Below are 16,083 nucleotides of genomic sequence, written 5' to 3' on the forward strand. Positions count from 1 at the left end.
GAACTCCGATACACTAGCCAGGTACACAGGAAAAGCCCCGGGAACTTTTGAATTTCATTTTCTGTTTGGTCAGTATGGCAAACTCAGCAGCAGAGGTGACCATGCAGTCCCCCCAGAATCATAGAGCATAGAACGTTTCTACGCTCACCCTATCATCTCCATCCCTGAGGTTATCGCAGATTAGAAGGCGAAAAAAAAGCACTCGCGATGACATGTTTTGCAAGCTCATGCAGTCCTCCTGCACTGATAGGGCATAGCTTAATGCATGGAGGCATTCAGTGGCAGAGGCCAGGAAAGAATTCAGTGAGCGCGAAGAGCGAAGGCAGGATGTGATGCTGAGACTAATGGAGGAGCAAATGGACATGATGAAACGTCTGTTGGAGCTGCCCGAAAGCCAACAAGAGCACAGACCCGTTGCATCCACTGTATAACCACCTACCCTCCTCCCCATGTTCCATATCCTCCTCACCCAGACGCCCAAGAACGCAGGGGAGGAGGGAGAAGGCTCCAAGCGCCCAGCCACTCCACCCCAGAAGGCTGTCATTCTAAGAGTTTGATTTTTAGTGTGGCTATAGTAAGCAATGTGGCCTTGTCCTTCCCTCCTCCCCCACCCCACCCGGGCTATCTTGTCCATTATCTCTTTTTTTAAAAAAATTAATAAAGAAAGAATGGTTTCAAAACAATAGTTACTTTATTTTGAAGGGGGGAGGGTGGTTGACTTACAGGAAATTAAAATCAACAAGGGGGGGGGCGGGTTTGCATCAAGGAGAAACACACACAACTGTCACACCGAAGACTGGCCAGTCATGAAACTGGTTTTCAAAGCCTCTCTGATGCGCAGTGTGCCTTGCTGTGCTCTTGTAATCACACACAGCAAGCAGCAATAACAATGGGAATGTTGGTTGCGCTGAAGTCTGACCTAGTTAGCAAACAGCCCCAGCAAGCTTTTAAACGTCCAAAGGCACATTCTACCACCATTCTGCACTTGCTCAGCCTATGGTTGATTTTGGAATTGGGGAGCTCGTGTGGGGGAAGATCAAGGGCTTCTCCTGGTGGCCTGCAATCATCGTCTCCTACAGAGTCACGCCCCAACATCAGGCAATCTCCGGAATGCGCTGCGTGCAATGGTTTGGGGATGGGAAGTTCTCCGAGGTTTCAGCAGACAAGCTGGTGGGTCTGATGGCTTTTAGGCAGCATTTCAACCACTACACGTTTAATAAGCTGGTCTCCCACCAATGAGCCATGCACCATGCCCTGGAGGTTGCTAGGAGCCGGGCAGGGAAGACGTTCCCAGAACCCCTGGCCAAGCGGCTAAAAGCTAACTTCTGCAACAACAGCAAGGAGCAGGTGGAGGAGGACCAGAGCAGAGAGCAAATGGTTTCTGAAGTCACAAACAACAACAGGAGCCTTGAAGACAGTTGTTTATTGTGCGGGAGAAAAAACCCAGCCACATTCCATCCGCTGTTTGAGGGGGGGCCTTTGCCAGACTTGCAGGGATCGATTCCTGGAGCTCTTCTACATGTACAATGAAGATGGGTACCAGTCCTACTGCACTGTCTGCTGCGAAGGCAAGGAGCTGCTTCTGTATAGCAATGCCAGCTGCTGTAGGTGCTTCTGTGTCAAATGCTTGGAGGTCCTGGTAGGACAAGGTACCTTTGCTAAGACAAAAGAGCAAGAGCCCTGGAGCTGTTACATGTGTCAACCACAGAAGTGCTATAGGGTGTTACAGCACTGTCCGGACTGGAATGTATGGCTGCAAGACTTCTTCACCATCAACAAAGGACAGGAATATGATGCACCTAAAATCTAAAAAGGCCCACACATTTCCCAGAGTCACTTCCCTTGATAACAGAACATCAATGATTGCATTGGCTACTTGAATCACAGCAGCCCCCACAGTAGACTTGCCCACAACAGCAACGGTGACGGTGAGCTGAGCGGGCTCTATGCTTCCCATGGTATGGCGTTTGAATGGGTAACCCATGAAAAAAGGCGTGAAACGATTGTCTGCCGTTGCTTTCACGGAGGGAGGAGTGACTGACAACATGTACCCAAAACCACCCTCGACAATGTTTTTGCCCCATCAGGCATTGGGAGCTTAACCCAGAATTTCAATGGGCAGCGGAGACTGCAGGAACTGTGGGATAGCTACCCTCAGCACAACACTCCGAAAGTCGATGCTAGCCACGGTAGTGAGGACGCACTCTGCCAACTTAATGCACTTAATGTATATCGACTAGTGGGGATATACACAATCGACTGTATAAAATCGATTTCTAAAAATCGACATTTATAAAATCAACCTAATTTCATAGCGTAGACATAGCCCAAGTCTAGAAAAATGTGTTCAGGAATGGACATCACTCTTGCTTCTTCTGCAGAATTTTTCTTCAGCTGGAAAAATCTAAAATGTCATAGAGCAATAACATGTTCACTCACATGCCACCAGCTTTTGGATTAGCCAATTAGACACCAGATGAACACTGACTCATTCCTATACAAGAAATAATTAAGGGTTAAGGAAATCTCTAGACCTATCTAGTCCTGCTATAACTCAGTGGAGTTACACCAGGGAAGTATTTGGCCAGTTAAATTTGTCTACTAACTTGGGGTGCTTTTTCAACTTTTAAATCAATAAAGATGTCTCAAGCAACTGGATGTTTCCACTTGAGGCACACACAATGACCAAGGTCATTTTCCCAGTGAGTATTTACTCTTCCTGAAATGATCTTTTATGGTAGATGTAATCCCCACTCCTGTAGACAGCATACGATTCTTAGAGAAATACGAATATAGGCATGCGGTACTCTGGACTTAAACAGCAGGCAGTGGGTGGGCCTGAGAAGGAGGAAATACTCAGCAGCTGGCAGATGTTCCTAAATTTGAAGGAAAGCAAACAGCTGAACCACTCAGAACATCACTGGGGAATCATTATCAACTGTGTGGCAGCATGTTCAAAATAATGGGTTTATACAGTGGCCCTCTGTCAAGGTGCTTTGAGTGCTTTACAGCAGGAAAAATAAAATACCTTCCTTAATGGAGCTGAACAACTGAAATGCTGTTATTGCATAGCAATTGTGTTAACTTATTTGTCTGGCTATTCACAACACACTAGTCATCATGGTATCAGAGTGCCTTGCTCACTTTGTGATCTCTGCCTCAGGACTTGTTTGCAGAAACATATCAACCCTTCCCCATCTCGTTAACTTGTTTAATAGAATGGTATAAAATATACCCGCTGTTTAATCATATTTTTATTCAAATTGCATATAAATTATCATTAAAAAAAATCTCTCACTGGGAAGAAAAAATAGTTACTGAAGGAAACCAAACATTCCGGTTCATTTTGAGATTCTAGAAACTTTTAAAATGTTTCCATGTTTTTGCTGAACTGTACCATAGAGTCCAATTTAAGTCTCATGATCAAATCGGTCCTTTCACTGCCTGTTTTATTTGTAAGAAAACTAGGGACAGAGACTGGAAGCAGTCTTCAATTTAAATGTTTCACTACAATGGCAATATAACTTTTGTGGGTACCTAGCAGAAATTTTCAGAGGTATAAATGGGAAATAGACACCCATTAACTTTCAAGAGGAATTGGGTGCATAATTGTCCTTTGTCTATGAAAATTTCCCCTTCGTGATAATGGTGTTAAAATCCACAATATGCTATGTACTTTCCCTACATAGGAAGACAGACCCTTCGCCAAAGAATTTCCAGTCTAAAAAGTGTGGGGGAGATGAACAAATATACAATGATTTTTTAAACTACATATAAGTATCCTCAACAGCCCTGTACCTCGCTGATATTAGATGGATAATTTCTCATAGGTCATCATCAATCATCATGTTCCTATTATGCCTCTGGCATTTAGGGCAGTGACAAAGCTCCTACATTCCTATCTGTTTCTGGCAAGTCTTTTAATGGTTCTCCAGCTATGCCCCAGGTTTTTCAGCCTGGCTTCCACAGCTCTTCACCATGTTGTTTTCGGGCAGCCTCATTTTTGCTTGCCTTCAGGTGTTCATCTTATTGCTACGCTGGTGATGGAATCAGTTTCCATCTGAAGCACATGACCGATACATATCCAATGCCTCCTGGCAATGATGATGCTCAGATCCTCTTGGCTGCACTGTGTCAATAGATCTTGTTTTGAGATTGTTCTGGGCCAAAAGATACGGAGGATTTTTCTGAGGCAGGTTGTATGGAATGAAGACAGTTTGGATATGTCAGACTTTCTAATTCCCCGGCATTCTGTTCTATAAAGTAGTGTTGAAAGTATGCAGCTCTGATATATCATCAAAATACAACACCAAAACCAAACTCAAGATTCCTCAGAGTTGCGTACTTTCAACACTACTTTCTCATAGGTGTCACCAGAAAAATCAACTGATGTGAGATTTAGAGAAGGTAGTAGCGACCTTACAGATTACTTCAATGGGAGAGGAGTAGCATAGAAATAAGTAGACACATATTTGTAGGGTAGGTGAAATAATGAGACAAAATGATTCTAATAAATCCTAGCCCTTTCTCTGCTTTTAAATAGAAATTAGGAATAATGTATTTAAATGTAAATGAAAACTGTGATGCAATCTAATCTAATCTAATGATAGTCTAATCATTACTGGCTAAATCCTGCACAGAACAATAGCAGAAGCAAATCAAGAAGTCCAGGCTGATCCTGCAATAATGGGAGCCCTGTTGCACAGTCATCCAGTACTCCGTCTGAGTAGCAGGGGTTATTCCAAGAAGGGAGAGCATAGCTAAGGACCTCCTTATCACAAGGAAGATCATGCATTAAGCTACATCAGCTCACACACCCATTTACTGCCTATGCTCTCTCCATTTCTTATCCTGTGCATATCAGTAAGGGAGTGGATGGGCAGCAGAATTAGTCAAAAAACTGTCCAGTGGAACAGTTTTCTATCAGAAAATGCTGCTTTAACAAAATCAAAAATTTTCAATGAAAAAATATCTAAATGTTTCATTTCACCTTTATTGTTTTGGCTTTTATATTATTTATAACATAAAACCCCAAACATTTCAACCTCAACAAAATGTTTTAATATGGGCAGAATGAAATATTTAATTTCACCACAAATTCTGAGACTGACTTGTTGACTAAATTCAGGACTATCTCAAATCTCGGCACATCTCATGGGATGGAAATTCTGTTTTTCAATCAGCTTCAGCATGCAGGGTGCTGGTGGACTTCCTGCTCAGTGTTGAGAACTAGGCCTTTCTTGGGCCCCTCTGTCACTCTATGTGCACTTGTGCTAGAGTGCAACTATGCTGCTGGCCAACACAACAGCAGTTTCAGAATCAATCTGATATCTTATCCCAAGGAAGGGTAACACTGTATGATGGTCAATTATAAGAGGCAAATTGAGAAACGGGGAGATACAAGAATGGCAATTTGATGCTTCTAAACCCTTATAAAAATTGCTACATGTCCAAAATGCAACATCTCACATGAATGATATTACAGCATTTTGGGGCGATTACTGTGGAAGAGGAGATTTTCTTCATAAAGGAAAATAAAGCAGAAAAGATAAGGTTCCCCATTAGGGAACATTGGAAATTAGAACATCTAAAGCTGTTGTAAGGCAAGTTGCATCATTTAAAAAAGCTCAGGTAACCCAAGACTACGTTAACTTTTAGTCCGCTAGCCAAAAGGGGCCCCGTCATGCCCTCTGTGCTCCCATCCCTAAGCAAAGCTGAATTTGTCTGAGCAAGGACTGCCTAACCAAGCCATATATACTTATTTATAAAACTCGCTGCACATCTGGGTCTTGCTAATGGGAAAGCTGATCTCTTCAACCCTCGTTTGCATCATTACAGAGCCCCCTGCTTGGGAAGTGTCAGAATGATGGTTCCAGCCGAGTTGGCGCTGATCACAGAACAGCGATATCAAAACTCAGAATTGCCCTGGAAATGTTTTTGATATCCATTTGTAGTTAGTAAATACATGTTTATCTATCTGAGGTCTCATACAGAACCACTGCAGGAAAAAGCCAGGAAGTACTAGATTCTAAAGTGAAGTCAGATACTGGCTGACCGTGTGACCTTGACACAAGTCACCTCACCTCCTGCAACCTCTCTACCACTAGCAGAGCTGGAAGATTGAAACCGGCACTAAAGCTGCATCTCCTCAATGAGCTGTTGCAGTTTTAGTTACTTTGCCTCTTATTTAATGTAAAGCACTGAGATCTACTGCTCACAAGCACTATATACAAGCTAGGCATTTTTGTTTATTTAAATGTTTTCATTATTTTTCTGTGGTATAGAGAGGGAGGGCTGTTGCAAGCAACTCAGCTAAGGAGCAAATATTTTTTTTTAAACTGTTTCTTTGCTCTTTCAAAAGGTCCTTACCCTTCCTATCCATTTGTGATGATTTGGGATGCTGTCTGTACCACTTCTGAATAGTGGATTTTTTTAAAATTGTACCACGAAATTACTCTGAATGTATGTGACTGCACCATGAGTTAGCATAGTTGTGTCACATCTCTGCCAGGATGGACACAATGGTATGTGATCAGTACTCAATTGTCTATTCAGAGTAAAATATCTTGGCACAATGGGTTTGCTTGAGCTGGGAGAAGAAACTTCCTCCTCTGGCTGAAGGGAGGCGGGTCTGGGAGTGGAAATTTACCAAAGGGCAGAATAGAAGAAGCAGATGACCATAGCAGGAGTCAGTAAAGGGACTCATGTGGGGAACTGGAGGAGAGAGCCATTTTATACCGCATTACGATGAAGGAAGCTGCCACAGGAACAGGAAAGGCAAGCAAGGGGAGGATTCTGCCTACCTGACAGAACAAGATGATCCTCCAAGGCCTCCAAGAGAAGGGTGAGCTAGTGTGGGGCACTGTGTTTAGGATATGTACTGACATTTTTGACTGAGGGTCATTGGCTTACTGGATTGGAACAGAGCAGCAGATGTGATATATCTTGATTTTAGTAAGGCTTTTGACATAGTCCCATGACATCCTCATAAGCAAACTAAGGAAATGTGATCTAGAGGAAGTTACTATAAGATGAGTGCACAACTAGTTAAAAATCTGTACTTCTGGAGTAGTTATCTAAGGGTCGTTGTCAAACTGGGGGGTGGGGAGAGGTGTATCTAGTGGGAATCCCACAAAAGTCAGTCCTGAGTCCAGTACTATTCAATTTTTTCATTAACTTGGGAAATGTAGTGGAGAGGATGCTTATAGAATTTGCAGATGACACCAAACTGGGAGGGGTTGCAAGCACTTTGGAGGACAGGTTTAGAATTCAAAATGACATTGACAAATTACAGAATTGATCTGGAATCAACAAGACAAATGTAAAGTACCATACTTACACTGGAAAAATCAAATGCACAACTACACAATGAGGAATAACTGGCTAGGCGGTAGTACTGCTGAAAAGGATCTGGGTTTATAGTGGATCACAAATTCAATGAATCAAAAGTGTGATTCAGTTGCAAAAAAAAGGGGGGGCTAATATTCTGGGGTGTATTGAACAGGAGTATTGTCTGTATGTCATGGGAGATATTTGTCCCACTCTACTAAGCCCTGGCAAGGCCTCAATTGAGCACTATGTCAAATTCTAGGCATCACTCTTTAGGAAATATATGAATAAATTGCAGAGTCCAGGGGAGGGGGTGGGGGGAAAGATTTAGAAGGTTTAGTAAACCTGAGGAAAGGTTAAAAGAACTGGGAGTGTTTAGTTGGGAAAAGAAGACTGAGGGGGAGATCTTCAGATATGTTAAGGGCTGTTACAAAAGAGGATGGTGATCAATTGTTCTCCAGGCCCACTGAAGGTAGAACAAGAAGTAAGGGGGTTAATCTGCAGCAAGAGCGGTTTAGGTTAGATATTAGAAGAAACAACTACAAGGGTAGTTAAGCTCTGGGATAGGCTTGCAAGTGAGGTGGTGGCTCCCCATCATTGGAGGTTTTTAAGAACAGGTTGCACAAACACCTGTCAGGAATGGTTTAGTTTTACTGGTCCTGCCTCAGTGCAAGGAGCTGGATTTCATGACTTCTAGAGGTCCCTTCCAGTCTTACCTCTTTAAAGCCATGTCCACACTTACCAGAGATCGATGCTGCTGTGATCGATTTAGCGGGTCTGGTGAAGTGTCTCCTGTCGACGCAGCAGTGTAGATACTGCGGTAAGTCGGCCTAAGCTATGTCGACTCCAGTTACGTTATTCACATAGCTGGAGTAGCGTAATGTAGGTCGATTTACTGCAGTAGCATAGACAAGGCCTCCAATTGTTTTCTACATTATCTGTACTCTATGTACTTTATCCGTTAAGTAAAGAGCAATGGTGCTACAGTTGGTGCAAAGCCAGTCTACCAGTATGTGTTAAGCATCCACAAATTCCATATTGCCCCTGAGAGAGTTAAACTCTTGTGTGGTATGCTGGGAGCGGTGTGTGCTAAAGTACCAGGGAGCCTGAAGGGTCAACACCCCACTGAGAGTTTCAGCACTCAGAGGGAAGTGTCAGGTAGAAGATTTATACTCTGAGTGTGTGCCTAGGAGCCCCGAGATTGGGGCAATGGCTCCATTCAGGCTCCAGAAGCTTAGGGCATCCCAAGGGAAGCAGAGCAGACTTGGACTCTACTCACAGCAGTCTCAGTGGGTGGCCAAGAAGGGGCACTCGCTAAGATCTCCTTATACACTCCCTTTCCTTATTGTTAAACCTTTCCCTTTCCAGAGCCAGGTGTGGTCTTTCATCTGCTCACAGAGTTATCACTGCGCATCCCATCTCACCAGCTTTCACCACATTTAGGGTACATCTGTGCTACAATAAAAGACCTGCAGCATAGCAACAGGTAGCCTAGGTCAGCTGATTTTGACTCACAGGCCTAAAAAAAAGCAGTGTTGAAGTTTGGGCTCAGGCTGGAGCCCGGGCTCTGAAACCCCACGAGGGGGAGTGGATCTCAGAGCCTGAGCCCAAACATCAACACTAATTTTTAGCTCTGCAGCCCGAGCCCTGCAAGCCTGAGTCAATTGACCTGGGTTCTGAAACTTGACGCAGAGGGATTTTATTGCAGCATATGCATACCCTTATGAGCCATCATCGGGGCACTGTTTCATTAAAATAAAATCAGAGCATTTTGAGTTCCTCATGCAGTTAGGCATCAGAGTTTTGGGTGTCAGGATTTTAAAAATGTACAGATTTGGTGTGTCAAGACTACGCCCTGTCAGCCACGCTTGATCCAGTCTCACTATTAGCCTAGAACAATGAACACACGTTTTACTCCTTCCTAGCTGTATACTCCAAGGATGAACTCCTGGCCCCATTGAGGTCAATGGCAAAACTCACATTGACTTCAATAGGACCAGGATTTCAACCAAAAAGTCTCCAACTGCCCACAAATGAGTAAACAGAGTTTGATCCATGCTACAAACGTGTTCTTTGCCTAGGATTTAAAAAAAAAAAAACCCAAATGGTAGTGGCCTTGAACAAACATGTAGGGAGCGTTCACCTAGCCTTTATAAAACATTTTAAGTAACTGGGTTAACTGACAATCAATGGAGGTACAAAAGTCTAGTGCAGATGTTCCCTTTCATACTCATGATAGAAAGGAGATTTTCAGCATTCATATCAAGTCATGAAATACACTGTGTTGTGTCGCTTACTTAGATTGTTGCTATGGGTGGGACAGTGAAGTGAAGTCTGTTGAATCCAAGACCAACAGCTCAGATTTGTATTTGTACAGATATCTAAACTTTTACTTGTGTACCCTACTCCTCATGGCAGACTGCTGTTTGTGAAGCTAATCTCTTTCATCACTTTCAAAACAAATTCCCCTCACTTCAGGCAGGCAATTTACAAGCTGTCAGGCAAAGAGACCTTCTATATCCATACCACTCAACTTGCCAGAGTCCAGGTGTGGGATGCAATGCGTGACAGACTCACAATCAGGGTCAGAAAACAGTGATTCAGGAGTAATGCTGCAGGAGTCAATCATTGGGAGCAAATTTTTTTCTATGTCAGTGCCATGCTTCTTTATTTCTGATGTCAATAGTTTCCAACCAGAATAGTGAGGGAATGCCAAATATATGTAGAACATAGGGAACTTTTAGACTTAAATTAGTGACAGCCTTGAAGTAAGGCTCATCTGAGAGGCATTTTTCTATCCAGCAAGATTTCTTACATTTCTAGTACAGTAAAAGCTGTGTTATCCAGCACTTTATCAACCAGAAAGCTCTATTAACAGGTAGTTCTGATATCTTCCAATACAAATCTTCAGTCTAGTAATTGGGACTAGTATTCTGCCCAGGAGGTTATGCAATTGCACATTCTGCACTCTACTTTTATGCAAAAGAGGCAGACAAGTAAGCAAGCTGATATCAGGGATCTATTCAAAAAAGCATCTTCTAGGGCAGAGGTGGGCAAACTACGGCCCATGGGCCAAATCCGGCCCGTGGGCCCCTCCTGCCCAGCCCCTGAGCTCCTGGCCTAGGAGGCTCGCCCCGGCCCCTCCCCTGCTGTTCCCCTTCCCCTGCAGCCTCAGCTCACTGCGCCGCCAGCCCGATGCTCTGTGCTGTGTGGTGGTGTAGCTGGCTCTAGCCGGGTGGCGCGGCTGTAGTATCACCAGCCACCAGTGCTCCAGGCAGCACAGTAAGGGGGCACGGAGCAGGAGGGGTTGAATAGACGGCAGGAGAGTTCAGGGTGGTGGTCAGGGGGCAGGAGGGTGGATAGGGGTCGGGGCAGTCACGAAGGGGGGGGGGGAGAGTTGGATGGGGCATCAGGGGCAGTCAAGGGCAGGGGTTTCGGAGGCAGTCAGTGGACAGGGAGAAGGGGTGGTTGGATGGGGCAGCAGGGGCAGTCAAGGGCAGGGGTTTCGGAGGCAGTCAGTGGACAGGGAGAAGGGGTGGTTGGATGGGGCAGGGGTCCCGAGGGGGGGCAGTCAGGAATGAGAGGAGGGGTTGGATGGGGTGGCAGGGGGCAGGGATCCTGGGGGGGCCATTGGGGGCAAGAAGTGGGGGGTGGGGAGAAGATAAGGGGCAGGAGCCAGGCCATGCCTGGCTGTTTAGGGAGGCACAGCCTCCCCTAACTGGTCCTCCATACAATTTCCGAAACCCAAAAACCCCTCAGGCCAAAAAGTTTGCCCCTGGTCTAGGGTGTGTCATAGGGTTATTACAAATTCAGCCCAATCTCCTACACCTTCTACATCTACAATGATAATTGATGTTGATAATGACCCTGGGGTGCTGCAAGATCCTGAAGCGGCTTCTGAATCATCAAAGAAAGATTAAATTATGTTCAGTATAGTTTTAGCGTTAAGTATAGAGAAGCATTGAAGTACCTCAGATAACAGGTAACTGTGGGGTAAACGTGAACTTTTGATCGCTGAATTAAATGAAGAAAACACCAAATACCTGGAAAGAGACACATTAACATATGCAAGTTCTAACCCTACTTTCTCGTATTGTTTCCATTGCAGCTTACTAGCGGCAAGCGGAGGAAATCGGCGGACTGCTAACGTGGTGGCACGTGGATTTGCTAATCTCTTTATTCTAGACAAGAAGACCCTCAATGAAATCTTGGTGCACTATCCAGACTCTGAAAAGCTCCTGATGAAGAAGGCTAAGTATGACCCCTGAAGTGTTGGTTTAGATACAGAATTAAGAATTTTGATTGATAATTACGTTTATTTCTTAGAAAAACTAGTTCTTGTTGTAGGATTATCATGGTAACTTTTGGTAGATTTCATGATGTCATGGCAGGGATGCCAGTAGTCAGGGAAGGGTAGTAAAGATAGAGAAGTTATGAACCAAGTTTCAATTCTCCTTTCCATAAAGGATGACAAACACGTAAGTGTTTGGAAGGAAATAGGACCCCTCAAGTGCCCAACCAGTTCCTCACCTTGGCCTGCATTTCCTGGGCAGGAATAGTGCAAGATAGTGCTCAATTTAGGGGCACATTTTCAATGGTGCAGTTCTGAGGATACAATAGAGCCTGTAGGCAAATGCTTTTCTGTATCCACGGGTTGATGGACTATAGGAGCTGGAGGTCCTTTCCTACATTTCTGTGATTTCCAAGAGCCCTAAGGGTGTACAAATGCAGGTTTTAAATTAGGCCTAACAAAAGCACATCCAGGGTCTATATATACACACAGAGTTTTGTTGGGTGTGGTCAGTGCACAGATTTGTATGTATCAACTTCCTTTTCTCCCCACTTTGGCTGTATCTCTACAGATCCCCTCTTTGCCCCAGTCCTGTTTAGACCTGTGACCAGCTAACATGTCACTCGGTTACTCTCAGCACTGCTGGAATATACTATAAATAATGGTCTGAACCTCTGTTTTAAATCAATACAACTTAAAAACTCCGATTATAAACAAAAAAAACCAGGAAAACAAGTCTCTCCAAAAGACTTAAAAAAATAGGTAAAACAACGTAGCACTGGTAAAACAGTTAATATTTTTACTATGCTTAAGCCACTAACTTTGTGTGCTTGGTTGTGGCATAAGGTTGGTGTCAAGCACTAAAACAGCTGGAGAAGCTTCTCCCAGCTTCCTGAACTTTGCAAGAGAAAACAGAAGCATATTAGTGATTTTTTCAAATTACAGTGAAGATACCAATTTACAGTTGCATTCACTGCAATAAGCTCCCTCCAACATTCAGATGAACGAGAATTCCCATTCACCCTGCCATGGTGCATCAGCGCCACCACTGTTCAATCCCTGGGAAGTGGTTCAGTGAAGCTTCGCACAGATAGGTTTGCCCACAAGCTGCGCAATCCTTGAACAGAAATAAAAGCATGCTAATCTGCTTCTTGATGCTGCTCAGACCTGCTATCCTGTGTTTCTAGTCTATATCTCCATAGTTTACTGTCACAAGTAAGTTCTTGCTGTTGTTAGTGCCTGAAAAACCAAGACAGTTTTGGAAGAGTGTTTCCAGCCTAGTTTGCCATGCGCATCATCAACAAAACTACCCACTAAAATGTGATTCCATTATCTTTGTTGGTGGTAATCAGGCATAGCACAGAATGGGAAATCCATGGATTGTTTTCCAGATATCACATTGTATTGGCAGTGCTGGCTACTAGAAAGCTTTTGGTTCTATACAGTGATTTACTGAAGGAGTATGACAGAGACATACACCAACCTGCCACCTTTCTGAGTCTAAGCACCAAACAGGTTTCAGAGTAGCAGCCATGTTAGTCTGTATTCGCAAAAAGAAAAGGAGTACTTGTGGCACCTTAGAGACTAACAAATTTATTAGAGCATAAGCTTTCGTGAGCTACAGCTCACTTCATCGGATGCATTTGGTGGAAAAAAACAGAGGAGAGATTTATATACACACACACACACACACACACACACACAGAGAACATGAAACAATGGGCTTATGATACACACTGTAAGGAGAGTGATCACTTAAGATAAGCCATCACCAGCAGCAGGGGGGGGAAAAGGAGGAAAACCTTTCATGGTGACAAGCAAGGTAGGCTATTTCCAGCAGTTAACAAGAACATCTGAGGAACAGTGGGGGGTGGGGTGGGGGGGGAGAAATAACATGGGGGAAGTAAATAGTTTTACTTTGTGTAATGACTCATCCATTCCCAGTCTCTATTCAAGCCTAAATTAATTGTATCCAGCTTGCAAATTAATTTCAATTCAGCAGTCTCTCGTTGGAGTCTGTTTTTGAAGCTTTTTGTTGAAGGATAGCCACTCTCAGGTCTGTAATCGAGTGACCAGAGAGATTGAAGTGTTCTCCAACTGGTTTTTGAATGTTACAATTCTTGACGTCTGATTTGTGTCCATTTATTCTTTTACGTAGAGACTGTCCAGTTTGACCAATGTACATGGCAGAGGGGCATAGCTGGCACATGCTCAGCTCCGTCTCCTAATGCCCCTACTCTACTTGCGCTACATTGATGACATCATCATCTGGACCCATGGAAAAGAAGTCCTTGAGGAATTCCACCAGGATTTCAACAATTTCCATCCCACCATCAACCTCAGCCTGGACCAGTCCACACGAGAGATCCACTTCCTGGACACTACCATGCTAATAAGCGATGGTCACATAAACACCACCCTATATTGGAAACCTACTGACCGCTATTCCTACCTACATGCTTCTAGCTTTCATCCAAATCATACCACATGATCCATTGTCTACAGCCAAGCTCTACAATATAACCGCATTTGCTCCAACCCCTCAGACAGACAAACACCTACAAGATCTCTATCATGCATTCCTACAACTACAATACCCACCTGCTGAAGTGAAGAAACAGATTGACAGAGCCAGAAGAGTACCCAGAAGTCACCTACTACAGGACAGGCCCAACAAAGAAAAGAACAGAACGCCACTAGCCATCATCTTCAGCCCCCAACTAAAACCTCTCCAACGCATCATCAAGGATCTACAACCTATCCTGAAGGACGACCCATCACTCTCACAGATCTTGGGAGACAGGCCAGTCCTTGCTTAGACAGCCCCCCAATCTGAAGCAAATACTCACCAGTAACCACACACCACACAACAGAACCACTAACCAAGGAACCTATCCTTGCAACAAAGCCCGTTGCCAACTCTGTCCACATATCTATTCAGGGGACACCATCATAGGGCCTAATCACATCAGCCACACTATCAGAGGCTCGTTCACCTGCGCATCTACCAATGTGATATATGCCATCATGTGCCAGCAATGCCCCTCTGCCATGTACATTGGTCAAACTGGACAGTCTCTACGTAAAAGAATAAATGGACACAAATCAGACGTCAAGAATTGTAACATTCAAAAACCAGTTGGAGAACACTTCAATCTCTCTGGTCACTCGATTACAGACCTGAGAGTGGCTATTCTTCAACAAAAAAACTTCAAAAACAGACTCCAATGAGAGACTGCTGAATTGGAATTAATCTGCAAACTGGATACAATTAACTTAGGCTTGAATAGAGACTGGGAGTGGATGGGTCATTACACAAAGTAAAACTATTTCCCCATGTTATTTCCCCTCCCATCCCCCCCCCCCCACTGTTCCTCAGATGTTCTTGTTAACTGCTGGAAATAGCCTACCTTGCTTGTCACCATGAAAGGTTTTCCTCCTTTCCCCGCCCCTGCTGCTGGTGATGGCTTATCTTAAGTGATCACTCTCCTTACAGTTTTCAGAGTAGTAGCCGTGTTAGTTTGTATTCGCAAAAAGAAAAGGAGTACTTGTGGCACCTTAGAGACTAACAAATTTATTAGAGCATAAGCTTTCGTGAGCTACAGCTCATTTCATCGGATGCAGTGAGCTGTAGCTCACAAAAGCTTATGCTCTAATAAATTTGTTAGTCTCTGAGGTGCCACAAGTACTCCTTTTCTTTAAGCACCAAACAGTGATTCACACTGCAGGTCACTTCAGTGCACTATCACTTCTATTCATTTCAGTGCAAAATCCACTAGCAGAGGGAATGCTCAATGTGCAAAGACCCATCTGCAGTGCAGGCCAGAGAGGAGAATTTTGCCCCACATGCACATCCCGTGGCAGTAATGGAGTGTGCTCTTTTTTATGTCTGTTTCTCACTTTACCCTATATAATCCTCCTTCGATGTGACCTTGTTTGGAGCACGCATTTGTTTTACCTGCATCCTGCAGAGAAGAAATAGATTTCAAAACTCAAAACAGCAGCTTGCCATAGATCCATACTCTGGTGAATGGTACCTTCCTGCCCCTTTTCTTTTCCATTAAGTTTGGGATGAAAAATGACACTGAAAAATGTTACAAGGGTTTCATGCTTTCATTTGGAGTTTTAGTAATAATATCTTAGCATTAGACTCGGCAGTTCTCACTGTGGTGTGTTATCTTCCATCTTATCTACAGGGTGCTACTGAAGGAGAAGGGTAAGCCCACTGAAGAGCCACAAGCACAAACAAAAGGCTTGACCAGTCTCTTTGCCCCAAAACCAAGAACTCCCAAACTATTCAAAGCAATGTTTGGAGAGTCAGGAAAAGGAGGCCTAGCTATGCTGCTCAAGATGAAGCAACAGCAAGCTGTTCAGGTAACCCACAACAAATATAAAAGACTGTTCAGGAAGCTCGAGGGATAAGCAGGGGGGAAAAAACCCAAGAGAGGAACTTACCAGGTTTG

The 16,083-nt window shown here is 44.0% G+C and overlaps 1 protein-coding gene across 1 annotated transcript in view; it reads left to right on the top strand.

Moving 5' to 3' along the window:
- CNGB3 (cyclic nucleotide gated channel subunit beta 3) overlaps positions 1 to 16,083 on the top strand; it is a 139,763-nt gene that overhangs the window by 122,213 nt on the left and 1,467 nt on the right. The window contains exons 16-17 of the mRNA XM_043507642.1: positions 11,438 to 11,584; positions 15,817 to 15,994. Of these exons, the coding sequence (XP_043363577.1) occupies positions 11,438 to 11,584; positions 15,817 to 15,994 (325 nt within the window). The remainder of the gene's footprint in view (positions 1 to 11,437; positions 11,585 to 15,816; positions 15,995 to 16,083) is intronic.

This window comes from Dermochelys coriacea, chromosome 2 (genome assembly GCF_009764565.3).
Source record: "Dermochelys coriacea isolate rDerCor1 chromosome 2, rDerCor1.pri.v4, whole genome shotgun sequence".
Taxonomy (NCBI): Eukaryota; Metazoa; Chordata; order Testudines; family Dermochelyidae; genus Dermochelys; species Dermochelys coriacea.